The sequence below is a fragment of the Prionailurus bengalensis genome, chromosome A2, assembly GCF_016509475.1.
Source record: "Prionailurus bengalensis isolate Pbe53 chromosome A2, Fcat_Pben_1.1_paternal_pri, whole genome shotgun sequence".
Lineage (NCBI taxonomy): Eukaryota > Metazoa > Chordata > Mammalia > Carnivora > Felidae > Prionailurus > Prionailurus bengalensis.
The window spans coordinates 9,111,940-9,139,711 of record NC_057348.1 but is presented as its reverse complement, the minus strand read 5'-3'; the positions used below and the strand labels follow the sequence as shown (position 1 = coordinate 9,139,711).

Here is a 27,772-nt window from a genome sequence, read left to right as displayed (position 1 = left end):
CCAGAAAGCTCACACAGCACAGACACACTTTATTTATATGTGTACATCTGTATACAGGTGGCTGTACAGAGCAGAGCCAGCGGCCCCCTGGGCTACGGGCCTGGGGGCGTGGGGCAGGGCGCACCTTTTTTGGTCAGGCCTGCTGGGGGTATAGCGTCAGCAGGGCACCGGGAGGTCAGCCCCGCCTCAGGCTTGGTGGCTGGGGCCGAGAGGGAAGCGGTTGGAGCTGGGGCCCCTGCACTGCTGGACCCATGCTTTGTGGAGGCTAGGGAGGGGGCCTGGGGATCTGGGGAGAGTTTGGGGGAGGTGGGCTTGGAGCGAGGCCCGCTCAGCGTGGTCCGCTCCTCCACCACCTCCAGCACCCAGCACTCCCGACCCCGGGGGACCTCGGGTGCCGGAGGTGCCAGGGAGGTGGATTCCTGCAACCCCTTGGAGTCTGCACCAGGAGGCTGGGGCGTCCCGGCCTTGGCCCCGGGACGCACAGGCTCTACGACAATTGGCACCGGGGGTGTGCCCGCCTCACCCGAACTGCTGCGCCTGCCGGTCTCATGTTCCTGCACCGGGCTCAGCGCGGCCTTTGCCACAGCCCTGGCCACCCCACCCGCTCCATCCTCTGTCTGCACGCTCTGGTGCCGTGTGCCGCTGGCATCCCGCTCCAGGGTCCGGCCCCCGGGAGTTGTCGCACGGGGTGGGGTGCAGGCCTCGGCACCCCCGGGGGACTCCTTCTCCTTACTGGACGCCGGCGGCCTCGGGGCGCCCTCGGGCAGCAGCGGGTCCGCGCCCAAGCTCAGGGGCGACTCTTGGCGGCCCAGGCGACGAACGGCGACCTGCCGGGGTGCGCCAGGACCCTCGACGGGGGGCGTCTCGCCGTCAGATTCAGCGAGGCTATGTAGCGCCAGCTCGCCGTGAAAGTCCTTGCGGAAATCCGGGTGGCCGACCTCTAGGCTGTGTTTGCGCAGTGCGCCCTTCTTGTCCGCGCCCAGCGAGGCTCCCAGCTTCTCCGCCGACTGCACGCGTTTGAGGAGAGGCGAGCGCGGGGGCTCTGCACTCTTGGGGCGCGGGCGCACCACCGGCGGCGACGAGTGCAGCTTCGCAGGGAAGCTCTGCGTCGTGTGCGAGCTGCCCACCGTGTGGCCTGGCAGCGGCGGCGGCGACGCCTGTGTCGGGGACGGCGTGTGCGCCAGCGGCGACAGCGGGATGTTGCCAGCCGACTTGCAGCGCGCAGAGCGGTACTGGCGGTGCAATTTCGGCGACAGGCCGTGCAGCGTGCTGGGTCGGATGTGGTGCGACGCCGACGACGCCGGCGAGTTGGGCGTGCTCGAGGCCGGCGAGCTGCTCTGGGAGGAGGCGCCTGCGGACGGGCGAGAGGGGCTGGAGCGCGCGGAAGGCACCGCCAGGGCACAGCCCCGCCACCCTTCGCCGCCTGGCCCGCCGCGCGCAGGCGCAGAGCGTACCTAGGTAGGCGGAGTCGGGCGTGGAGCGGTAGCTGTGGGTAGGCGAGCGTGCAGGCAGCCCGTGCGTGGGCGAGCCCGGGAGGCTGTCGCTGGACGAGAGCGACCGATTCAGCGACGACAGCGAGCGGCTAGTGTGCAGCAGGTTTGACTGCTTTGTGATCTTGCGGAAGAGGGAGCTGCGCTTCTTGCTGGGGGACAAAGAGGGGGCCACCTACCCTTCACCAAATTCCGGGACTCCCGGCTTCTCCCACTTCAGGGCCGCACGACCGCCCACCCTTCCTGGCCCCTCCCTCCCCAGCTGCAACCCACCTATCAGAACCAGAAGAACTTTCCTGGCCGCTGGTCCCATTAGGCTCCTCCCGCCTCAGGCTCCACCCATTCCTTCCTGGACGCCCCCACCCCAAGCTAGGAAAACGCTCCTGAAGACCAACTTTAAAAAAAAACAACAAACAAAAAAACCCCAACTTTTTTCTGGCCCGCCCACCTCTCTAGCTCCTCTGTCTCCAGCTACAGTCCACCTAACAGGGCTGGGAGAAATTCTCCTGACCCAATTTTGTTCAGCTCCTCACTCGAATCCCCCCTCAACGACGCGTCCAGGACAAACTCACTGATCAAACCGCGACATTCTCCCGGCCCCGCCCACCTCTCCTAGCTCCTCCTACCTAGAAAGGAAGAAATTACCTCCCTCGGCCCAGTCTTGCCGAGCGTGCTCATTTCACCTAGAAATCCCTTCTTCCAGCCCTCCCAGCCGTCTAAATATATCCAACAGGTCAGGCCCATCCCCTAGACGCTCTCCTCTTTAGTTGACAAGTGCTGGCGCTGCCCACCTGCCAAGACGCCCCCACAAGGTTTTCTTCCCAACCTAGAAACCTGGCACAGCTTCCTTCCCTGGCTTCTGCCACTTGCCCAGCTCTTCTTTCTCTGTCCTCTTGTTTTTGCCGCATGGCCTCGACCGGCCACTTTTCCTGGCCACTTCCCTCCTCAGGTCCCCACCACCTCCCCCACCTTAGCCCCGCCCACTGCACACACACACACACACACACACACACACACGCACGCACCCCGCGCGCGCGGGTTTCCTCAGCCCGCTGTTTAGAGACCTGCCCACTGCCTTTGGCCCCACTCACCTCTCCTGGCCCTCCTTGGCAGAGGGCCGCTTGTTCCTCCTAGCCATTTTGGCTTTGTAGCTGCTGCGCCGGGCAGGGCCAATGCGAATGGAGGTATTTTCGAAGGGTGTTGTAGTCACTGCTACCTTGTTGCCACTCTGGGGGTCAGAAAGGGGGAAGTGCTCTGCTGGAGGCTGCTCAAGCAGCTCCAGTTCCCCAAGATCTCTTCACCCTTCCCCCACCCTCCGGGCAGGGTGCTCCCTCCCTTGCACTCACCTTAAGGATCAGCTCGACGACCTCAGGATGCACCATGCCGTGCACAGGCTCTCCGTTCACGTGGGTGATGAGGTCACCAGCACAAAGCCCTGCTTCCTGGGCTGGGCCCCCCTCTTCCACGTGCTGGGGACAGGACACCCCGTAGGCGTAAGGTCACAGGATTGGTAACAAAGAAAGCTCCCTGAGCTTCTTGCCCCAGACACCTAGCTCTGCGTGCGCAACAATCCTCGTCTACAGTTTGAGCAGTCCCTCATCCCCGGGGTGGGGGGGACTTCTCTCCACCCACCCACCCCTCATCTTGGGACATAGACTCCAAGCACGAGCGCTCACCCAGACAATGTGATGAACACTGTAGACATCTGAGTCACCCATGTAGACGCGAATGGCACGCAGCGTGAAGCCGTACTTCTTGCCAGAGCGTTGGATGGTGATGGGGGAGCGGAGCCCGCTGACAGCCGGTGAGTAGTCCCGGCTGGGTGAGGAGTCCCGTGAGGATGGGTTAGAGGAGAGAGATCGTGGGGACATGGGGCTGGCCAGGGGTGAGCTTCCATGGGGGTCCACTGCAGACACAGAGCCATGGTCAGAGATTGGGGCCGACTCAAGACACATCTCTCCCTGTATCTGCTCCTCCTTCCTCCCAAGTCAAAGTCCCGGGGTTCTCATTGGTCCATCCCAGAGCCAATCATTGTGGACAGGGAAAATACAGTGTTTTCATCAGCCTATCCTGCCACAAATGGAGACAGCCCCTCCCCTGCTATGTGGAACCCAGGGTCACCTGCAGGAATCATGACGGACAAAGCAGTGGCCGAAGCTGACTTGATGACTTTGCCCCCAGTTCGAGAAGGCCTCTTCTCTACTGCGGGGTCTCCTGACAGCTGCTGGTGCCGCGCCCGGCGCAGAACCAGGTCATTGGTGGCCCTAGGGCCTGATGAGTCTCCATCCTTCGAGGGTGGGCAGAGGTCACCTGGGCGTGGGCGGTCAGCTGCAACAGAACAAGTGGGTTAGGGGTCAGTCCAAGGCCACGGACTTCTGCAAGCTGTTCCCTCTGCCTGGAATGCTCTTCCCACTTCTCTCTCTTGTGAGTTTCATGAAAGCAGGTGACATACCCATTTATCACAGCTCCTGATACACAGAAGTGCTCAAATACATTTGTGGACTGAGAATGGAACACGAGGTGTTCCCCATGTTGATGAGAATCCCAGGCTGGAGTGTGAAGAGTGGGTGAGATCTTGTATAAACAGCACCACGCTCACTGAATGCTCAATACATGGTCACTGGGGAATTGGGGAAGGCGGCGAAGGGGACACTCACTGGCCTCGGGGTCCCCAGCGCTGGGGGTGCCGTCCCCTTGAACCGCCTCTTTGGCGGCTCGCGCATCCAGCGAGCCTGGGGGGTCGGAGCTGGGCCGGGGAGGCCTGCGCATCCGGGCCTCATCCTCGTCCTCTTGAGGGGCGCTGAAGCGGCTGGGCTCTAACAGTGCAGAGAAACGGCGGCGCGCGCCCAGCGGGGGACTGGCCTCCCCTTCTAGGAAGCTGGCCTCAGAAGCCGAGAAACGCTTGCTGCTGGAAGGGGTGGGGGTGGGGGGGTGTCAGAGGAGACACGCCCCTTTGGGCCCCGTCCCCAAACCCATTCCGGTCCCTGCTCACATCTCCGGGGAGCCCCCTCTCCAGGTCTTCTCGCGCAGGGTCAGGCCTCCCAGGCCCTCCCGCTTGCCGGCCGCCTTGTCCTCTGGGCCCTTAGCGCTGGGCTCCCGCTTGCCGGGCCCCGCCGCCGCCACGGGCGTCTTGGGGTCGTGCTGCGACAGTTGCTCCATACTGCTATACACCTGCAAGGGCAGACGCTGGGTGGTGGGAGGCAGGTCCGGCCCCAGGTCCCGCCTTCGCTCTCGGACCAATGCGCTTCCCGCTGCCGGACCCGCCCAAACTACGCTCCACCTGCCCACGGCCGGGCTCCGCCCAGTTCTGGGAAGTACCCCGGCCACCTACAACTCAATTCAGGCCCCGCTCCACGGTTAGGCCCTGACCCGCCCGTGCCCTCAAGAATCTGTTCTTGCCCCACCTTCCTAGGCTTCACACAATTATGTCTAATCTCGTCCAGGCGAGGCCTGCACCCCCTTCCGCTCTTTCCCCAGGCGAGATCTTGCCCAGCCTTGCCCCCGCCCCCACTGCGCATCCTCCCAGGCCCCAGGTCCTGACCCCGCCCCACTCAGAACTAGCCCAGCCCCACCGTGGGCTTCCTTTCTACGACTGTCCGGGTTCCCGTTAGATTCCACTGGAGGCCACGGGGCAGTCCCAAGACCCCCATGCTCCCGCCCCCGAAAGCCTTATCGCTCCCGGATCTCTTACCCCCTCAGTGGCTTCCCCGGCTCGAGACCTGGGTCCCCACCACCATTGGCCCCGGCCCCCCGGGTCTCACCCACCCCTAGCCCAGCCTCGGCCCACCTTGCTGAAGCGCGGCGAGCAAGAGGAGAACTGGCGTATTTCCACGGGCTCCTCTTCTGTGGTGTCGTCCTCATCATAGGAATTCACGTGATGATACCTGTCTGAGCGGGCTGAGGATTGGGGGGTGGGCCATAACCGCAGGCAAGGGTCCACTCCTCAGATCAGACACAACCCCCCACCCCGCCGGAACAGGCCTGCAGGCCTCTGCCCCACTCCCCGGTCGGACTCAGGCCCCTCCCCCAAGCTGGGGCCCAGCCCCACTCTCAGAGGCTCCAGAGAAGCCACACCTCCAGATCCCACCTTCAACCCCGGGCCCTACCTCATTCTGGGTCCTAGCACCCCCCACTGGACCGGCCCCGGAGCAGGCCCAACTTGAGAACTCCCACTCCAGGACCCATCCCTACCCCGGCCTCTTTCCTTACCCTCTTCTCAGGCTGAGCCCCACCTCTACGCCAGGCCAAGCCTCCCAGCAATGCACACCCCCACCGCAACCTCAGCCCTCTCGTCTGGGAGGTCCTCTAGTCAGCTGGGGTCCCCGCCCAGGCTCTCTCACCTCACCGGATCCCGCCCCCTGTCCCTGCTCACTGTCGAAGTAGCTGGTGTCATCCTCGGACTCCAGGTGCGGGATGAACTCGGCCTTCTGCCTCAGCAGTCCTGTCCAGTCCAGGTCTCGAAAGAAACTGTGCTGCTTCACCTCAAAGGCACCACCTGGGGAGGGAGCAGGTGGAGTGGGGAGGGGAGGGGGTCCCGGAGGGGCTGAAGGCCAGCCCAGCAGACAGCCCCAGACCGCGGCCCTGGGAGTCCTGCTCTCTGACAGCGGCCCCCCGCCCTCAGTTTCTCTGAAAAGCGGACCCCTCACCTGCCCCAAGCCGGACCAGGGGGTTGGTCTGCAGGAGGCTGGATATCAGGAGCTGGGCATCCGAGGGCAGGGCCTCGTCCCCCTCTGGCCAGAGGATGTCATCTGCAGAAAAGGCGGGCCTGGAGGTCACTTTTTGGAGTCTACGAGGCCTTGGGCTGGCCCATGACCCCGCGCCCCCACCTGCCCACCACGGAGGCACGCACCGCTGATGACCTGTCCGAAGAGTTCTTCGGGCGTGTCTCCAAAGAAGGGTACGCAGCCCACCAGGAACTCATAGAGAATGATGCCCATGGCCCACCAGTCCACCGGCTTGCCGTAGCCCTGGCGCAGGATGACCTCGGGTGCGATGTACTCTGGGGTCCCACACACCTGGGGGCAGGCCGTCAGCCTGCGCCCTGGCCGCAGGAGGGGCCTCGAGGGAGAGCCGAGCCTCCCACCAGGCCCTGGGCCCCGCGGTTCTGTCGGGTCACTCCACCCACGGTGACCCCCATGCCCGCACACACACCTGTTTGTCCAGGAACTCCCGGGCGTCCTTCTCAATGTGGCCTTCATACAGGTTGGTGGTGAGGCTCATAAGCCCCATCTTGGAGAGGCCAAAATCCGTGAGCTTGATGTGCCCCATAGAGGTGATGAGTAGGCTGCAATGGGTGGGGGCAGGGGAGGGTCTCAGAAATGAGGCCCAAGTCCACTCCTGGCCCTCCCATGCCGCGGCTTCCCGACCAGCAGGGAGGAAGTGATGGGAAGGGCCAAGGCTCACTTGTCAGGCTTGAGGTCGCGGTGAACGATGCCGTAGTTGTGCAAATACTCCAGAGCCAGCACCGTCTCGGCAAAGTACATGCGCGCCATCTCCACAGGCAGCGCCCCGATGTTTTTCAGCAGGGTGGCGCAGTCCCCCCCTGTGGGGGAAGGAGTTGGCCCGTGTGAAGAGCGAGGCACCCTCAGCCTAGAGCTGAGCCCTCAACACGCACCGTAACATCAAGTCCTCACCTCACATGGCTCCCATTTCACAGCTAAGGAGGACTGAGGCTCAGAGAGGGGCCTCCCTCTCCCCGGATCACATGGGGAGTGCCCTCCACCAGGCTTCTCTCCTCCTCTTAGCCATCCTCCAAAGTTAATATGATCAGCTGATTTCACAGGGGAGGGGACTGAGACTCAGAGAGAGGTTGGGTCGCGCAAGGAGTCGATGGTGGAGAATAGATCTGGCCAGTACAAAAGCCTGACTGTTTTTTTTTTCCCCTAAGATTTTATTTTTAAGTAATTTCTACACCCAACATGGATGGGGCTCGAACTCATGACTCCAAGATCAAAGGTCACATACTCTTCCAACTGAGCCAGCCAGGCACCCCAAGCCTGCCTGCTTATTGACTGAATCTGGAAGCATATGACTCTTGATCTCCTGGAGTCTGAATCTTGATGGTCTGGGGCCTTAAAATGTAGATTCCTGGCCCCCACCAGATTTACTGTAAACAGCATTCGTATTTTGGTCTCCTAAGATCCGTTCCGCCTTCCTGTTACAAAGCCTGGAGTTTCTTCCAGGCGCAGCAGCCAGACCAGCATGTAACCCAAGTTGCTTCAGTGAGTCAGTCCCCGACTGACTTTCCCTTCTATTTTCACAAAGATTGCTGATCTCATAGGATGTAAACTGGGATCGGCTGGATAGCAACTCTGCTACATCAGAGCCTGTCTAGAGGGAAGACTACACATGGAAGAACAGGGTCAAGAGACGAAGAGATTCCTGATGACATAGTTTGAGCACCCAGATACAGCCATTCCTGAAGGTGGCATGATTTTTTTTTTAATCACAAGTCAACAACTTCCTCCCTCCCTTCCTTCCTTCCTTCCTTTGTTCCTTCCTTCGTTCCTTCCTTTGTTCCTTCCTTCCAGCTTTAGCCAGGTTTAGCTGGGTGTCAGAAACTGACAAACCAGACTCCCTGAGGGTGGGGCCCAGGAATCTGCATTTGGCCACAACCTCAGGGAATCCTGACACACACTGATGCTGAGAACCAAGTGGAATGACTTCCAAATGAGCCTTTGGGGCCGGGCCACACTCAGGGGGCACAGGACCTTAAACTTGTGCGGTCACCCCCATCTTGGTCTCCTTGCCTCTGCCCTCATTGCAGCAGCTGAATGGATATTTTAAAACATAAATCGGATCACAACCACTCTGTTTAAGACCTCACGGCCAATGTCTGTTGCACCTGGAATGAAATCCAATGCCATTGGGGGCTCTGCAAGGCCCTGCATGCCCAGCCCCGTCACCTGTCGATCTCCCCCGCCCCTCTCCCCGTGGCTTTGCTCACTTGGCTCCAGCTTCCCTGGCCTCCTCACCGCTCCTCCAAATCCAGACACCTTCTCACTTAAGAGACTTTGTGCTTGGGTTTCCTCTTCCAGGCCCCTGCCTCTTTGAGCCTTATGGTCCCTGATGCCATCCTTGCTGTATGAAATCACCTGGCCTCCTCTGTCTTGTTTTGCTTGTTTATTGTCTGTCCGCACAGACCAGAATGTAACCTCCATGGGGGGAGAGGTGTGCCTGTCTGGGTCCCAACTGCCACCAGCGCCCAGTGCAGCATGTGGCATGAGGAAAACGAAGAGGGGACATCTGTTGGGTGAATGGATGGTTGACTAAGGCTTGGGGGCAGCACAGAGACCCTGCGTGTCCTAATAACCACAGGATGTGTGTTTCGGGCAATGGATGAATTAATAGTTGGGTGAATATAAGCATGGATGGGTGGATAAGCAGGTGAAAAAATACACTGGTGGCTGGATGGACAGAGAGTAAACAGATGGGTGGATACATGGATGGATAAATTGTGGAAGAACAGAAGGAGAGAGCCAGGTAGGATAAGGTGGCTGCTAGAATACAGTTGTGGATAGATCGATAAAAATATGGAGAGCAAATGGATGGATGGACAATGAAATAGGTGCATAAATATCGGTGGATAAATGAGTGTCGAATAATGGTGGGTGAATAAATGGATGGGTGAGTGAATGGCTCGATGTATAAAAAGACGGATACAGGGGTGCCTGGATGGCGCAGTCGGTTAAGCGTCCGACTTCAGCCTCTCGCGGTCCATGAGTTCGAGCCCCGCGTCAGGCTCTGGGCTGATGGCTCAGAGCCTGGAGCCTGTTTCCGATTCTGTGTCTCCCTCTCTCTCTGCCCCTCCCCCGTTCATGCTCTGTCTCTCTCTGTCCCAAAAATAAAAATAAACGTTGAAAAAAAAATTAAAAAAAAAAAAAGACGGATACATGAAAATAGATGTGCAAGGCCAAGAGCGAACCCTAGTATAAACTAGAGACTTCAGTTAATAATCACCTATCCTCGTTGGTTCAATTGTAACAAATGCGCCACAGGAAGACAGCGGGTAAATCGTAGAGGAAACTGGGAGGAAAGGGGGTTATGTGGGAACTCGATGTACTTTCCAGTCAGTTCTTCTGCAAACCTAATATTCTCTAAAACATGAGCTCTAATAATTTTTTAGAATAGATGTAATGGATAACAGATGTATGGATGGGCAAACAGAGGGATAATCAAATGGGTGTATGAATGGGATGGACGGAGGGATGGATGGATGGATGGACGGATGGATGATGGATGGATGGATGGATAGACAGATGGATGACGGATGGGTGGGTGGTGGATGGGTAATTGGATGGATGTACTTATACTGAGTGAAACCAAAGCAGATAGATAGAGAAACCAATATGCGGCTAGATATAAATAAACAGATGAGATGGGTAATCAATGACTGGATAGATAAATAGGTAGATAAACATACAAGTGGATAGGCAGTTAGGTAATGGAGGCTCAGACAGGCCACTGAGCAACTGTGACCAGTGTGCATCCCCCCATCTTCCCTGCAGTCCCACGGGCAGCCACACCTTCCACGTATTCCATGACCATGCAGAGGTGGCGCCGGGTCTCAAAGGAGCAGAACATGCCGACCACAAAGGGGTTCTCGGCGAAGGTGAGTATATCCCGCTCCACAAAGGCCTGCTGGATCTGGTTGCGCAAGATCAGGTTCTGTTTGTTTATCTTCTTCATCGCGAAGCGCTGCCTCGTCTCTCGGTGCCGCACCAGGTAGACAGCGCTGCAGGGGGAGAGAGCGAGGACCGGCCATCACCTCCGAGACACCCGGCCTCCGCCACCCTCCCCCCGCCAGAGCCCCGGGTGGCTCACCCGTAGGCACCATTGCTTATGAGCTTGATGGTCTCGAAGTCATTCTCTCCGGGTGGTTTCTTAGCCTTGGTGGTGGCGCTGCGGCCCTGCAGGGGAAAAAGGGAGACCGCCACCGCCATCATCATAAGACTAGAACTCTTATCGTCCCGTTTTACACGTGAGGAATCTGCGGCACAGGGAGGGGGTGGACAGATCCTTCGTCAAGTGCCACAGTGACGGAGTAACAAAGTCAGGACTGGAACCTGATACTGACTCTGAAGCTATATTCCTAACTTTTTTCCACTAGGAAAGAAGCCTATGAAATAATCACTTTCATATACAAAAAGCTACCAGAAATCAATAACAAAAGGCCCACCAATGGAAGAGAAAATACAGACAAGATATGTGAACTACCATTAGAGCTCTTAACCATATGAAAAGATGCTGAACCTCACATATAGTGGCCGAAGAGCAAATCAAAACTACCCCAAGATACAATTTTTCACCTAGCAGACTGGCCAAAAGGATCCAAAAAGCTGACACCCTCTGGGTGAAGCTGTGTTGGAACAGGTACTTTTATGCCTTCCTATCGGGTGTGTAAAATGGTACAACCTCCATGCAAGGTACTCTGGCCTATAAAAAGAAGTATAAGTGCATGTTCCCTGTGATCCAGTAATTTCATTTTCGAATTATTGCTACAGATATGCATGTGAAAAATTACATATGTATCACCTCGCTCATTGCAAGACTGGAAACAACCCATATGTTCATCTTTAGGAAACTGGTTAAATAAACACAGGAGAGGCATCTGCGTAAAGGAATACTGTGCCACCGTTAAACAGAAAGGAATCGCTCAGTACACTGATTCAGTATTTTATTAAGTGGGGGAAAAAAGCAAGGAGCAAAATGTACTGTAAGTTTTTTGGCAAAATAGGGCTATCTAATCGTACTTAGGGGGTGCTCAGTAGCACATATACTAATAGTTGGGGGGATATAGGTCAGTGGGGGGGACAAGAGTGGGTGTAAGATATTTCTCTGTACACCTTTTTTGAAAATTATGTTTCTTTTTCTTTGGGACAAAGAGATTTATCCCGTAAGTATTTCACAAAAATGTGCGACGTGAAAATGTTAAATTTGTATGCTCCTAAGAACGTAGTCTAAAAACATCTGACCCAAAACTTGACAGAATTACAGAAAGAAATTGCTCAAAACAAGGATTTAACACATATTTCTCAGAAACGATTAGATTAACCAGGCCAGAAAAAAAAAAAAAAAAAGAAGAAGAAGAAAAAAAGAATAGGGACGTGGAAGATTTGAATCACTCAATTGACAAGTTTGATTGAATGAAATAGGTAGAATCCTACAAACAACAATTAAAGATAAATACCTTTTTAGAGTTTTAGAGTTTTGAGTGATGTCATTCCATTACCTATTCAAAAAATTAAACAAATGGCATGCATAGTGAGATTCTGTTCAATATATATATTAAGGAAAGATGTGCATGTGTGATGTGTGTGAATTCATAGACACAACTTGAAACAAAGGTTACGAATTCAAATGCCTTAAGGGGCCAGGCAGGCGGGGGGGGGGGGCACCATGCATGACTGGGGGGGCAAGTGCCCCATATCCTAGGGGCAAGAGCCCCCACTTAGTGCCAGCTGGCTCCACCACGGTGTTATCAGAACTTCCAATTTTTCAAAAGAAGGCCCAAACCCAGACTGTGAGTCAAGATCTTCTCATCTCTAGATTTTGCTGCAATTTGAAAAAACAAAAACAAACAAACAAACAAACAAACAGAGCAGTGCCGAGTCCAGACAAAGCGCATGTGCGGCCACTAGAGCTGGCAGTCTCACAGAAGGAACATCTGTCAAAGTGCGGCTGGCTTAGAGGTGGGATCATGGCAGTTTTCACTATGTTAAGTGGCTAATGCAGAGACATCCAACCGACTCAAAACCCCACGCGGGGTTCCTCACGATCCATATGACCAGCAATTCTGCTCCTGGCTGTGTACCCAGAAGGACTGAAACAGTTATACACACATGTCCACGGCAGCACTTTCACTTTCAGACAGCAGCCAAAAGACGGGAACAACCCCAATGTCCACCAAGAGACAAAGGATAAGCAAATGCAGAAGACCCGTCCAATGGAATACGATTCGGCCATAAAAAGGAACCAAGCGCTGATTCATGTCACGACATGGATAAACCTTGAAAACATTGTGCCGGGCACAAAAGGCCACAGAGTGAAAGTAAATTGATATGAAATATCCAGAAATATATATGAAATACACATTGAGGCCAACTATGAAATTTACATGAAATATCCAGAATGGGCAAATCTATAGTGTCCCAATTCAGAGGTTGCCAGGAGGGTGGGGGGGTGGAGGGGCAGGGAGAGTGGGAAGTAACTGCTTAATGGGTATATGGTTTCCTCTGGGGGTCATGAAAATGTTCCAGAGCTAAGGGGCGCCTGGGTGGCGCAGTCGGTGAAGCGTCCGACTTCAGCCAGGTCACGATCTCGCGGTCCGTGAGTTCGAGCCCCGCGTCAGGCTCTGGGTTGATGGCTCGGAGCCTGGAGCCTGTTTCCCATTCTGTGTCTCCCTCTCTCTGCCCCTCCCCCGTTCATGCTCTGTCTCTCTCTGTCCCAAAAAATAAATAAACGTTGGAAAAAAAAAAAAAAACTTAAAAAAAAAAAAAAAAAGAAAATGTTCCAGAGCTAGATAGAGGTGAGGGTTAGGGTTATACCTTATTGTGAATATACTAAAACCCACTGAATTGTTCATTTTAAAATGAATGCTTAAAATGGTAAGTTTTAGGCACCATGGGTACATGGTTGGATTATGTGTATTTTACCATGAAAAGAGAAAAGGCCCGCGGAGGAGTGGCGATGATTAACCCAGTTCACAGATGGGGAAACTGAGGCTTGGACCACGGACCAAGAGATCCACCCAGCCTGAGGACACAGAGCCAGGAGGTGAGCCCTGGCCTGTCCTGCCGGAACCAGAGTGCTGACCGCTGGCCCTCTTGGCCTTACCTCAGAGAGGTCGTCCTGCTCCGGTGTATTGGAACCACCGCTGTCCTGTTCCTCCAGGTGCACCACGTCTAGGAAGGGGCTGAGTGTGAGCGGAGGCTGGGGTCCGGGTGGGTTCACCCCAGCCCCCTGCACCCACCAGCCAGCACCTGGAAAGGGGTCACGGGTGAGGCCCAGCTGGCGGATGATGTAGCGGGGGATGTCAGTCTTGACCAGGTGGCCTTCCTTGGCGTGGCCCTCCGCCGCCTCCAGCAAGTGGTAGAACTCCTCGGGGTTGAATTCCTGGGGCGGGGCAGCAGCAGGCTCAGGGTGGGCTCCCACCCTCCCCCGGCCCCTACCCGCCCTCCCCCCGCCACGCCCAGTCCCCTCACCAGGCACTCCAGAAGCCTCGCGGGGCGCGAGATGATGATGAGCAGCTTCTTGACCAGCTGGGTGACGAAGGCAACCTCCATGCTCTCTGAGCGTTCATAGGCCTGGGGCGGCGGGCACAGTGGGGGTAGGTTTCGCAGGTGCCCGGCTTCAGCCAGGCCCCTCTCCCCACCCCAGTGGGCGCACACTGTTGCTGCTGTCCCATTTTACAGGTGAGAAAACTGAGGCTCGGGCCAGTGTTGTCCTAAAACCTTCTCTCATCCATCTTCAAAACAGCCTATGCTCCAGGCCGAGTTAGAATCCCTCCAACCCCGGGCATGCTTTCCCCTCCGGTCCCTGTGTGGCTACCTGATCCGTGTCTAAAGTCGCACCCCGCCTCCTGGCTGTGCCCTCAGTCATCATTAATGACCGTACTCTGCTTTTCCTGTTTTCTATCCCATGAATCCTCTTCTACCAGGCCATATGTTAATTTCTCGATCGTGTCTATCAAGGCCAAGACCAGGGTGAGGCAGTGAGGCACTCACCCTGAAGCCAAAAATCTCAGTCTTCAAGGTAACTAAGATTTTGATGCAGTGTGTGAAAAAAAAAGCATGCGAAAAAAAAAAAATCCACGATAAGCAAAAGAACAAAATTTAAGGGAGGATAGGATCTATTAGGGTTGTCCTGAGCTTGAAGCAAAAGGGAGGAAGTGTGTGGGAATCTGTACATGTTTTCTCAGTGATTAACAGCTTTAATAAAAATATTGTTGATGATTAAAACCAGAAAAGGAAAATCCTAACAAATTCTGGTGTGATTATAAATAAAATACTCGAAATAATGTTAAGTTTTAATATACCCACTTTTCAATGTTTCCAATAATTACTTTAATAGCCTGGGGCGGGGGGAGATTAAATACTTGTCTCATCCCAGTCCCAGCCCTGATGCTTTTTATTTATCTTCTGACTCTCCTTACTAGAATGTCAGCTTCCTGAGGGCAGGGACTTTTGTTTATTTCCAGGGAATTCTCCAGCCTCTAGGCCAGTGGGAGGCCTGGAACAGGTGCTTAATAAATACTTGTGGAATTCATGAATGAGCAAATTCCCTTTTTATAGCAGAAGGACTGAGGCACAGAGAGGTTAAGTGACTTGGCAAAGGCTCCACAGTAAGTGATGAGCTGGATGTGAATCTGGGCCGTTTGGTCTGTGCTCTCAACTCCTACGAATCTAGTGGCAGAATCCAGACTCAAACCAGATCTGATGATGAATCCCATAAGTCAACGTACTGCCCCTTCAGGTCGGAGTGGGCGCCTGGAGCCCGAAGCCCCGTATTCTGGTCTTTGTGCCCTTATCCAACGTCATTCCCTGAAGACAGTACAGTCACTTGGCTTCTGTGCTCCTAGAATTTCCCAGATTGCCTTCTCACCTCAGGGCCTTTGCATGTGCTGTTCACCCTGCTCGGCACACATTCCCCCCAGCACTTCTCATAACTGTCACTTCCTCATTATTCTCGTCCCAACTTCAATGTCACCTCCTCTGGGGAGGCCTTCTGGACCTAACAAGGGAGTCCTTGACATTCCATCTGATTGCCCTGTTCTATTTGCTTCAGAGCCCTAAGCATCAGGTGAAATCACCAAAATACCTTGATCTGTTTCCATGTTTCCTATCCACCTTCCACATTAGAATATCAGCCCCAAGAGGGCAGGGATATTTCTCTAGTTTGTTCACTGTTGGGTTCCCACTGCCCCAGCACACAGTAGTCGCTTAATAAATGCTACCCGCTGTCATTGAGTTAAGTGGGGGTATCATCTTGTTTACTTTCATTCATTCATCCATGGAACCAAAATTTATTAATCACCTACTGTGTGCAGGACACCGTGCCAGGCATCAGGGCCGCAGCAATGAACAGACAACCTCATCATCCACCCGTGGGACTGACATTTGAGCAAGTGAGACAAAAAATAAGATAAAGAAAAATACCCAGGAGGACGGAAAGGGCTAAGTGCTAAGGAGAAAACTAAAGAGACAAGAGACGGTGGGTCGTGGGTTTGACATTTTAAATAAGGGGGTCTAGACGCCACCTGAGATGCTGATATTTGAGTAAAGACCTGAAGGAGGTGAGGGAGGTTAAGTCCCTGCCTCCCCCACCACTCCAGACGAGCACCACGTCCTTGCACTGGGACCACGTCTTTCTCTCCCACCCCTGAAGTTCCACGGCGGCGCCCGGCACGTGGTAGGCGCCCTCTGAACGGAAGTGGGGTGAAAGAAGGCGTCGGGCCTGACCGAGCCAGCGCCCCCCGAAACACACACACACTCACATCCTGCAGCAGCTTCTCCAGGTTCTCCTGCAACTCGTAGAAGTACACGGTGGTGATGAGGCCGTCGCGGGACTTGGTCAGGCAGTCCCGGGCCAGCTCGATGATCTGGTGGTGGATGAAGCTGAGCACGCCGTCGGCCAGCGGCAGCACGCTGTCAGGTTCGTAGGCACGGGCGAAGTCGCGCAGCTTCTCCTCCATCTGCGCGGTGGCCTGCGAGGGGGACAGAGGGCCGGGGTGCCGGCGCGGGGCTGCGCCCGGAGGCTGTGGCCGCCGGGAGCCTGCGCTGCGCGCGCCGGCCACCAGGGGGCGCGCGGAGCTAAGGCGAGCGAGGGCTCCCGCCGCCCGGGCCTCCCCGCGGCCGCCCCCCGCCCCGCCTCACCTTCGGGAACCTCTCCTTGTAGACATGGTTCATCATCACGATCTCGTTGTCGTAGGAAGAGGGGGAGCGCCCGGGGCTGCGGGGAGAAAAGCCCATCCTGTGTAGCCCCCAACCTCCGAAAGCAGCCAGGTGTTAGATCCCACCCCCGCTCCCCCGTAAAACTTCAGCCATCGTGCTGTAACCCGTTTAATCGCGTGGGCAGAGGTCTCACAGTACACCGCCCCCCCCCCCCCCCCCGCCAGACCATCAACTTGGGGTGGAGGGAGGTTATCTACCCACCTGAGGCTCCGCGAGCGGGGCCGCACTGCAGGAGAGCGGCGGCCACCATCTTCGTCTGTGATGCTCTCGGTGCTGCCGAAGTGTTTGGAAAGGAAGTGGAGCTCATCCACGGTGGGCTGGTAGGGCAGCTGGTGCAGGCGCTCCTGGGAGGAGCAGGAAGACTGGGGGGAGGAGCGGGGCCGGGGTCAGAGCCACCGCAGTCCCCCCACAGCTCGCGACCCTGGGCTGGGACTCCTGGGGCTGATGGGCCACTGGGCAGGGTCGGGATCAGGACCTGGTTTATGATCCTTGGATCCCAGGGTCCAGGTTGGGACTCCTGGAGATAGACAGGGGGGACAGGGACAGACACGGATGCGAACTGTGACACACACAGATGTGGCCAGTGGGAGCCTGTTAAAACCTGAATCAAGTCATATCCCTCCTCTGTTCAGAACACTGCATGGCTCCCACCTTTATGGACCCTGAAGTCCTCCTCAAGACCCACAACATCCTGCAAGATCTGGTCCTGTCTCCCTGCCATCACCTCCGCCCACTCTCCCCATCAGTTACTCAGTCCAGCTGCGACAGGCCTCCTGGAAGGTCCTTGAACAAGCCAGGCACACTCCTGCCTCGGGGCCTTTGCATTGAGGGGCCTATGCTTCCTCTGTCAGGAGCATATCACTACAGATCACTCCTCCTTTACATCTTTGCTTAAATGTCACCCCTGTGGGTGACATTCATCCCTCTGAACACACATCCCTCACCCCCTATCCCTGCCTTATCTTGTTTCTTTTTGCTGTATTTATCTCCTGACTTATTATATCTTTATTATTAATTTGTATTGCTGCCTGCTCCTTGAGGGCAGAGACTTGGCTCTCCTTGGTCCCTAGTCAGGGTCTAGCACGCAGTCGCGCAAACACAGGCCCGCAGATATCAGTGGAGAAACACAAAGATATCCACTTGATTCTGCAGGCAGAAGGGTCTTTTGAAACGTGACATCACTCACTCCCCATCCCACCAGTATCTATTAAAATAATGTTTTCAATGCACATAACATATGATCTACAGAACCACAATGTCAAATAGCTCAGGCTGAAATTTTAGTAAAATTTAATATAAAGAAAAAAAAAAGCCTTTGTATGGCTTCCCATCACATTTAGAATAAGATCCACCGCCCTGCGCTGGCTGAGAAGCCCCAGCATGACCAGGGTCACTGCCTACCTCACCCTCGTTCCTCCACTTCCACCCCAAAGCTCCAGCCAGTTGAGGTTATTTTCAACTTTCAAATGCAACAAGTTCTCTGTTGCCTTTGGGGGTTTGCACATGCTGTTCCCTGGTCCTCTTTGTGAAACACCCCTCCTTTCCTTCCTCCACCTGCCAAACTCCTACTGATCCTTTGTCTTGGCTTCAATTCCACCTCTTCCAGGAAGCCTTCCTTGACCCTCCCCCCCAGCTGAGTCAGGTGCTCCCTCCTGTTATCACCTTACCTGGTGCCACTCCCCAAACAGCTCCAACACCCTGTATTGTAAATATCTTCTTACTGGTCTGTCTCCCCTCATGAGGGCTGCATGAATCCTTGGATCCTGCCCCACCTTATAGAGCCCACCCACCATATGACAGCCAGTCGCATGATAAATGTCTGCTGAACATCATGCCAATGGATGGATGAGTGGACCAGAGACACAGGCAGAAAAGGGGGCAGGTGCAGAGAGACTTTGGGTATTGCGGTGGTTGAGCAAGTGCACTCTGGGGGAAGAGTGTGCTGGCCCCGGCCAGCTGAGACCCTTGGCAAGTGGTTCGACCCGTGAGCCTTAATACCATTATCTGTAAAATAAGTCGGCGATAGGCAGGACCCCCAAGAAGATATGCTGAGGGTGGAGAACAGGGCTTTCAAGGGGACCTGTAACTTGCCAATAGATGGACGGGTGATACCTTGGAAAACTAGAGAAACCCAAAACCCTCATTAAGGCCAGCGCAACTGCTGGCCTGGGTGAGGGCTCCCGCCCACTCGCCCACCTGCCGACTCACCGAGACGGTGGAACTGGGTGTGTTGGTGCCATAGCCGGACGAGGGAAGTGAAGCCAGAGACCAACGGCGTCCGTCCGCCCTGGAACCCAGCCAAGATGCTCAGAGGCTGCTAGGCCCCACTGGTTCCCCCCTCCCCGTCCTCAGGGTGTGAGGGAAGCTACTGGCTACCACTAGGGTAGGGGCTGGGGGTATATCTGTGCTCTACGATTCCGAAAGGCCCTCAGAGCCACAGAGGTAAGGAGGAAGTCTTCCAGCCGGGCACCAGGGACCTGGAGCAAAGATCAGGAATCCCCAAAGCTGCCCCCATGATAAAGTGCTCAGACTGAGGCCACTTGAGCCTTCTCGGAGAAGAAGGGCCCCTCTTTTTCAAATACACACGCTGCCACATCCTCCCACATCTGCTCACTCACACACAGATACGGTCACTCCCACGGCCACACCCGCTAGTGTTAGTGTGACTCGTGTGGTTGAGATCACACACTGACAACCATACGCCTTCACGCATGACTCCTCAACACGGACACACACACAACCCCTGACCCGTACACGGGCCCCAATCTCACGCTTCCCTACATGAACACACCATCACGCCTGCACACACACACGTACACGCACACACACACGAACACGTACACGTAGAGATGGAGTACTCACACTCTGAAACAAAGACGCACACTCCCTCACACATGTTCTACTCTGCCACGTTCGCACACATTCGAGAACGCTCACGCACTCAGTCACACATTCAAACTCCCACGCAGCCACACATTCATTCACACTCCCACCAGATTGCACACTCACATGGAAACGTACTTGGAAGGGCATGCTCTCTCACGCATTCACGCACATTTACAAATGCACAGGGATACCTTCACACACGCTCACACTTGCACGCTGATGCACGCCCCCGTGGGCATATGTGTGGGCAGGGCCGCCTCACACGACCACAATCTCACAAGCCTACATTCACACATCCACATCAGCACAAAGATTGCATATCACAGGGACACACACTCCCAGGCATGAGCCTCCCTCCGGGGGGCGGGGACCTCCTAGCCCACCCACCATGCAAGCGACCAGATCAGGTTCCAATCTTAGAGCCCTTTTCTGGCTCCCTAATGCCTTCAGCCGAATTCCGCAGCCAAGGGGATCTCTCCGCAGCCACCCCAGGGAGGCATCCTCTGTCCCCACAGTCCTGCGTGACTTCCACACGACAGCCTTCACCAGTCTTTGCAGTGATCTGCGTTCTCTGGCCCGCCACCCCAACTCAACCCCGAGGACAAAGACTGTCATTCACCCCTTATGCTCAGCTCCCAGCTCGCACCACGTGTTCAGACAACGTTTAGAATGAATAAAGTTCAAAGAAAAAGAATCCCGCCCAAACATCCTGGTGACTCCCAGAAGTTTCTCCAAAACGCATCGGAGGAATCTCTCTGCCTCCCCCAATTTCGCCAAAGGCCCCAAGAAAATTCATTAGTGACATTCTAGAAACCCTCAAAGATCCCCGTAGGGAAACCTATGATTGCTCCTCTCGGGCCCTGGAGAAATAGCTCTAGGTGCCCTTTCTCACGTTGGAGACCAAAGTCCCTCAATGGGCATCTTGCAGTCTGCGCTTGCGCACTTCATCTCCGTTCCCTGTCCTGTTGCTATGGAAACGCCCGGCCTGGAGCTAGAGGCTGGGGAGACTGAGACCCTGGGCTCAGAGCGCACGCGCTTTCGCTCCGCGGCAAAGGAAGTCCCACTCCCCCTTTGATTCCGAATAGGCGGTTGGCCCCGCCTTCTCACAGGCCCCGCCCCTAAGGCCTGGCGCTTATTCCCGCTGGGACGCTGGGGCACTCTGCGGGTCCCTCAGGCCCCGTCTCAGGTGCAATTAGGAGGGGAACAGATGGCGGCCCAGACGGTGGTTGGGGAGGGTCCGGCCAGGGTTCTAGGGCCCCGGGGAGAGGGACTCACCTTCGGGAGGAGGCAAACGAGAAGTGGGCGGGGGTGTTGGGGGAGAAGTTGCGGGGGCTGTCCAGGGGACTGCTACCTGTAGCGGAAAGAGGGGGATCTTAAAGCTTGGTATGGGAGGCAATCCCACCAGGCCGCTCAATCCCCAAAGCGGGTTGCCAACAGCAGCCCTTCCCCTGTTTAGTCTCGTCCCACCCACGTATGAGGGGACCACGCCCCCTTAGCTGTAGCCCCGCCTCTCTAGACTGTTTTGGTTATGGAGTCAGCCCAACCCCCCATCAGGCCGATTCTGTCTACATCTGAGATGGCCCCTCCCTTCAGGTACGGTACCTCCCCTTCAACCTCTTCACAGTCTTGCTCCGCCTGGGCCTCCGCCCACAAAGGCCCCTTCAGCCGATTGACCACTGCCGCACAAGATGGCCCCGCCCTTTGCCCAATCTGGGTCCTCCTCTGTTCAGTCTCCGCCCAATCCTGCGGCACGGACACGCCCCTACCCCGTAGCCACGCCTCCTCTAGTCTGGTCCGCACCCACCACCTGTCTCACCCAGGTGTCCAGGCAGTGGGGAGTGGGGTCGCGGCAGCGTGGGCGAAGTGCTGGTCAGGATGAGGCTTTTCCGGTTACTGGTGCGGCAGCTGCGGGGAAGGCGAGGCAAGGGGACCGGGCCGGGCCGCAGCCCAGTGAGTTTGTGAACCCAACCAGCCAGCCACCTTCCCATCTCCGATCCCCGCCTGTCTCCCATCTGTGTGTGCTTGGAGGTGCCCCCAGAGGATTGCTCGGAGGAGGAGGTGATGGAGGCCTAGGCAGGGCTGCGTATGGGAAGGGATGTGCGTGTGGCACGTGTGTGCAAAATTACCTGTGTGGATCATGTGTGACCATGGGAGGCACGGCGTCAGTCATGGAATGATAGGAGCGTATATTGTCTTGGGGGCTGTGCGTGACATCCTCTGTGTGTATCCACGTGTGGCGCTCAATGTGTGAGTTCAGCCCTGGGTTGGGTTTACCTTATGTGATAGGACCTGTACCTTTTGTGTCTGTGTGAAACAGCGTGCCATGCCACTTGCCCATGACTAGATGTGCCATTGTGTGTTAGAGCGCGTGCGTGCATGATTTTTGCTACATGTGTCTATGTCTTTGTGAGGCATTCTAAGTCTGTGTGATACCCTGCCCTTGTGTATGTGTGTGACATTCCCCATGTGTGTCCACGGGTGGCATCTACTGTGTGTGAGTGTCATACCCTGTGAGCCTGCCACCATGTGGGACATTCCCTGGATGAGTCTTCTCTATGATGCGGTATGATACTGTGTATCTCTCCGTCTCTGCGAGATTCCCTGTGTCATTTATTCTGGCATCTGTGTAACACCGCATGTGATAAGCTTAGGTGATGTCATGTGCTGTGACATTCTTGGGAGCATAGATGTCATTGCCATACATGTGTCTGTGTGCGTCCTGGATGCCATAATCGTGTGTGTGTATCGTCATGCATGTGACATCTTCCTAGATGTACACACACAACACTGTACGTGTTGGGCTGTTCATCTGTGTGTGACGCTGGGGGTGCCCCCGTGTGTCTGGGTGGGCATGACTCTGACCTACGGCCACTGTATGCGTGATGGCTCCAGGGTGTATCTGGGCCACTAGGGCTGTAATGTGTGCATGTGTGTGACATCATGTCCTACGTGACGCTCTGTGTCACTATTTTCCGGCTGAGGCTGTGTTCTTGGTGGGGGGTAGTTTGTGCTATGATAAAGCCCCCCCCCCTTTCCTTCTGCCCCTCAGGATCCCAGATTGTGAAGAGGGAGCCCCCAGCCCCTCCATTCCCCTCACCCCCTGCCACAGTGACTGAGCACATTAGCGAGGCCAAGAACACGCGGCATGGGGGCGGGGGGGAGGCCAGGCTGCGGCTATTGTTCCGAGGGTGCCAAGTCCCCCACCCTCCCCTTCTTCCCCTACCCCCACTGGGTTGCCGGAGCCCGCAGCGCCAGCAGACAAAGGCGCCGCAACCCACCCCCCCACCACCAACAACAACCGGCGCAGCCTCCTCCCCCCTGCAGCGGTCCTCGCCGGTGCACAGTGCCCCCAGTCTCGGCCCACACTGTCCCCCAATTCAGCCCCATCCCCTGCAGAAGGCGCCGCACGGGCACCTCTGGCGCAGCTGGACGGGGTGCAGCATCCCGGGCCCCGCCCTGCGGCAGCGGCCGGAGGGGCGGCTTTGGTGGGGAGGGCCGGGTCAGGGTCTGAGGGATGGGGTTCTACCTCTTGGTGCGACGGAACATACTGCCGCCAGGGAAGGAGGGCATCGAGAAATTGGAAAGCGCTGTCCAGAGGGAGTCAGACATGACCCGGCGGCGGCGACATGGTGGCAGGTGCGGCAGTGGCGGCGGCGGCGCGGGGAGCGAGCGCGCGGGGCGGAGGCTGGAGCCGCAGCGGGCAGGGGAGGGCGGGGGAAGGGAGGGCCGTGCCGCTGCCGCCCGCCAGGAGGGGGCGCTGCTGCTCACCAGCGCTCCAGGCCCCGCCCGCGCGCGCGCGCCTGGCGCCCCCACCCGGACTCGAAAAGGGGCGGCCGGCCCTGCGCATCTCTCCCCAAGGCTCACCTGCTGCTTTTCCGGGGCAGAGGCAAATCCTTCTAGAAGGCAAGGGGGCAAAAGGATAGAGGTCAGAGTGGACCAGCAGCTGCTGCCTGCAAGCCCTGTCACCCCCTGGAGCGGCAAAAGTTGGGTGGGACAAGCTACTCATCAGCATCCTCACCCACACCTACGTTATGCACGGAGGGCGGGGCTCTTTGGGGGAGAGGGTACCAGAGTGATTTCTCTCCCGACCCCAGACACCAGCAGAACCCAATGTAGGACTCCTGAGTTGGCACCTCCGTGTGTGTGTGCAAATCAAACAGGAGCCTATGTGGAAAATATTTCTTGAGCACCTGCTGTATGCCAGGCCCTGTGCTAGGCACTGGGGACACAGCAGCAAATGAGGAAAAACCTCCTGCCCTTTTGGGACTAGCATATAAAGAAGGGAAGCAGACAATAAACAAATTAACACAGAAGTAAACAAGATAATTTTAAACAGTAATAAGTGTCATGAATAAAATTAAGGTGATATGATGCAAAATGGCTAGGAGGAGGACACAATAGTCAGAGAGGGCTGCTCTGGGGAAGTGACTTTTAAGATAGTTCTTGAAAAAATAAGACCCGGCCATGGAAGAATCTATGGAGAGAGCATTCCAGGTAGAAGGAACTGCCAAGGCCCAGAGACAGGAATGAACTTGGTATGTTCAAGCATGAAAGTTGAATGAATGAATGACTCCACACCCCAAGGGTTCTACCCCACTCCCAGACAGATTCAGTGTTGGGGGTGGGATAGTTAGGGTCGCTCAAAACTGAAATTTGCAATGGGAACCAGACAATGGCCAAGTGGTCTTTTTTGATAATGGTAATGATAACAATTGCTAACTATTAACTTTATGTGTCCAGACCAGAAGAAGGTTGTGTTCTGTTTGTCAAGCACTCGGGAAGCCACTATAGGGATTAAAAGTTATGGAAGTCTGTGCCCTCTTCCCAGGAAAGCATCGGGCAGAAGGAGTGCCACCTTCCAGGCAGTTCAGTGTCCACAGGCCAAAGTGAATAAAGGAGGCTGGGTAGGGCTGCAGATGGAAGATTCTGGTGAGAGTTTCAAAAGCCTTTTGGTATGGACTCTAACCAGGGGAAAATGAGTTATGTTCTAGATCCTTTCTAGGATCTCTGAAAGCAGAAAGCCCTGCGTTCAAAGCTCAGATTTGCCTCTTATACCCTTGGCAAATGACCTTCCAACACTCCAATGACCTTATAACCTTGGCAAATGACCTTCCAAAGAAGGTCCAGCAGACCTTCCAACAGATGACTCTGTGAGATGATTCAGGTGCCTGGCACCTTAGCATGAGGCCTAGCACATAGTAAGCACTCAATAAATATTAGGTCATAGGAGCAGGAGTTATTATGAATGGACATGCTGCTTGACAGAGGATGGGCCAAAGGTACCTCCCACTCCCATGGACAGAGGACAGACATATGGTTGGGGTCAAAGAGAACACTGTCCAGATCTCCAGCCATGCTCCCCTGAGCCACGGGTGACCAGAAATCCATTCCAGGTTTTCCCTCTGTTTTTGCAGGATCCGTTTGAATGAGGAGCAGCTGGGACCAGCCGGCTGGGTGGGACGACCGCAATGGCCCAAGCGAAATCTAGACCTGGATTTTTCGGCCACGGAGGCCAGGATTCCAGATCCGGGTACACTCGGCCTTCGAGGGTGAGCCCCTGGGGACCTTTAAACACCTCCCAAGTAGTCCTCGAACCTAGCCCCATTTGCTAGCGCTCCTAAATATTCTAGAATAGAAGTAAAGGGCAAACTGGAGAAGTAGGGGATTTGGATCCTTGCGTCAGAGTAAACAGACGCCACCTCCATCACTAGCTGCAGAGACGCTCTGCCAAGCAGATTCTGCTTCTCCCAGTGGTTGATGGACGGCGCTGGGGATGGGCTTTCGAACTCAGGATGCTGTTCGTATATACGATCCCAGCTGCACACAGTTGGAGGCCCTCGGGAGCTCCGCAGTTGTGGGACAGCTCCTAGGGGGTTGCATCAGTGGGTGGGGGTGTATCCAAGGCAGCGAAGTGGTTAATCCCGCCAGAAAGGAAGAGGTAGGGACAGGACTCCGGCGGGATAGCACAGACTAGGGGTTGCCTCAGGAAGGAACGGTGGGTGAGTGGGAGGATCCCAGGCTGGGGGCGGGGTCTTGAGCGTTGGAAGGCCCGCGTGGCGATGAGCCAATGGGAGTCGGCGCTGGCCCGGAGGGCGGGAACACACCGTCTTGTAGGCTCCGCCCCTTACCGCCCTTTTCCTGGGGACCCGACGGCGCGGACCCAGTCTGGCTGCTTCAGCACCTGCTCTGGCTTTGCCGCCCCTTCCTCCCTTTTCCCACAACCCCTTTTCCCACCCCAGCACTAAAACGGGTGGGAATCCAGGGAAGTTCTCAAGAGCCCAAGGCTCTTAGATGGAGCCATTTGGGCTCTGTTCGAAAGCAAATTAGCTTTCCAACCCAGTTCTGTCTCCAGCATCCTCCAGACACCTGGGAAGTCCCGCCTATCACCTAACTCCGATTTTTCCTGCTGCAGTGACGGATCAGCTTATCTTGGTCTCCAAACTCAGGGATGGTAGGTTAGAGGAGTCCAGAAGTAGACCCTGGATGAGGGTTTGAATCCTCCCCTTCTTTGTCCAAGCTCCAGGCTAGGATATAGCCTGAGTCTGGAGCCACCTAGGCTTTATCTAAACTCCTCCAGATTATGTAGCGTGGGTCTGGGCTCCAAGGAGGATCAGAAGGACCAGACCCCAGGCAGGCCTTGAGATGAAGCTTTGATCAGTTTCCTCGCTGGGGTCAGTTTAGGGACAACATGGAACCCTCGTATTAACCCTTAGAAACGCAGTAAGAAGCTAGTAGAAAAGAACTCTTCTCAGCTTCAGAATCCCCACCCATCTTGAAGGTGGGAGTTCCTGACGCCTGGATTTCCCCACACTCCACAATCCTCAGTGTCCCACTCTGTGCAGTGGACTCACTCCCGCGCCTGCGCAGCCTGGAGACCAGTATCTTCTAAGGCTGCAAGGAGCTAAAAATCGCTCCCGCCCACCCACAAGCTGGGCTGGACTTGAGGATCTCGCGGGGGGTGGGGGGGTAGTGAAGGGAGGAGGAATGAAGAGTGAGGAGGGAGGCTGTCTAGGGTGTCTGTCCAATTAGGGCAGTAGGAAGAATCCTGGTGGCTGGGCAGATGCATGGAGGTCGCAGGGGTTCCCCATGCCTCAGAAAGGGGTTCCTGGGGTGCTGAGGGGCGAGGCTGCAGTATAAACATGTTTACTGCCTCTGCGGCGCCGGTTGCCCCGAGGGGAGCGAGCCCTGGGGCACTAACTTTGCTTTGCGCCCCCTCACCCCCTGATTGGCGCTGAGCCAGGGCGATGACTTCGGTCCCAGCCCCCTCCCCCTCTGGCGGGCCAGGTGCCCCTCAGGCTATCCTCGAGGGGGAGCGCTAGGCTGCACCCCCTCCGTCAGCTCCCTGGAGCCCCGGGCGGCGCCTGAGGGGCGGGGTCGCCAGCGCGGCGGGACGCGCGGCTACCGAGTTCCCCTCTGGTAGCGTCCCGGGGCCGTGGGAGGGGGCGCCCTGGCCGGCCCAGGCGCAAGTTCTCCCGCCCCCTGCCGGGCCCCGCCTCAGGGCTCCGACCCCTTCACCGCCACCCGGGACCGGGGCTGCCGCGTACCTGCAGCCTCCGGCGGCGAATCAGGCCCGAATCGTCCATGGCGGCGGCGGCTTCGGCCCCGGGGAGGGAGGAGGGAGGTGGCGGTAGCGGCGGCGGCGGGAGGAGGGAAGAGGGAGGGAGTGAGAAGCCGCGGGGACCGCGGCGGCGGCGGCGGCGGCGGCGGCGGCGGGTGGGGGGGTGGCGGGGGCGGAGCAAAGTGGGGCGGACCCGGCGCCGTCACTGCGTCTGGGCGCCCGAGCCCGGCCTCGGCCAAGGCTGCCCGCGCTAGGGGGGGCGGGGGGGAGGGTAGGGGCGGGAGGGGGTAAGCTAGGGAGAAGCTTCCATATGCCCCCAAGGGAGCCAAGCTACGAAGAGACACCTATGAGGAGAGACACTCCAGGAGAGAAACATGCCCATGGAGAGACTTTCAACCCAAGAAACACCCAAGGGAGACAGACATTCTCACTAAGATACATTCCTTAGGCGGAACCCTCCCCCCTCCTCGCAGCGACCCCCGCAGGGAGACACATTCCCATGGATGGATAGTCTCCACGGGGACGCCCTCTCCAATCAGGAACTCTCCCCTCACCCTGAAAATCATTCCTAAGACAGATGGTCTCTGAGAGGTGACGCTGCCTCTCAGAAGCCCCCTGCTGCCCCCAAGAAGAGACATTTCCGCAGAGAAAAATCCCCACGGGTGAACGTGGGGAGCCTAGTGAAGACACCCCCAACGGAAGACCTCCTAAAAGCCATATTCTTTGTGGGAAATTGCCTCCACCCACGAGACCTCCACATCCCGAGAAGGTACATTCTTACAGAGTGACATTTACATTGAGGACACCCATCCTCGCGGGAGATGCTCCCAAAGAAAAACATTTTGCATGCCTATAAGCCCCCCTTCCCAACCAGAGCCTCTTCAGGG

General features: G+C 56.4%; 1 protein-coding gene across 4 annotated transcripts; it reads right to left on the bottom strand.

Annotated features, from left to right (window-relative positions):
- Positions 1–9: 9 nt before the first annotated feature.
- MAST1 (microtubule associated serine/threonine kinase 1) lies at positions 10–26,995 on the bottom strand. 4 transcript variants are annotated; one of them, XM_043586697.1, is made up of 27 exons: positions 26,872–26,995; positions 23,192–23,223; positions 21,144–21,232; positions 20,603–20,678; positions 18,650–18,728; positions 16,643–16,803; positions 16,364–16,439; positions 15,985–16,194; positions 13,694–13,795; positions 13,472–13,604; positions 13,326–13,393; positions 10,314–10,399; positions 10,016–10,224; positions 6,894–7,032; positions 6,642–6,774; positions 6,340–6,505; positions 6,137–6,238; positions 5,863–5,985; positions 5,278–5,387; positions 4,483–4,661; positions 4,148–4,398; positions 3,612–3,818; positions 3,167–3,396; positions 2,837–2,959; positions 2,582–2,718; positions 1,455–1,642; positions 10–1,351 (listed from the first exon to the last, which is right to left on the bottom strand). In XM_043586697.1, exons 1-27 carry the CDS (start codon positions 26,908–26,910, stop codon positions 93–95), a joined length of 4,707 nt encoding a protein of 1,568 aa, XP_043442632.1. In that variant the 5' UTR covers positions 26,911–26,995; the 3' UTR covers positions 10–92. The 4 variants fall into 4 exon arrangements, with proteins under 4 accessions (XP_043442632.1, XP_043442633.1, XP_043442634.1 ...); XM_043586698.1 differs by having other exon boundaries at positions 23,192–23,220; positions 26,872–26,987; XM_043586699.1 differs by lacking the exons at positions 23,192–23,223; positions 26,872–26,995 and adding an exon at positions 22,854–23,028.
- Positions 26,996–27,772: the final 777 nt, after the last annotated feature.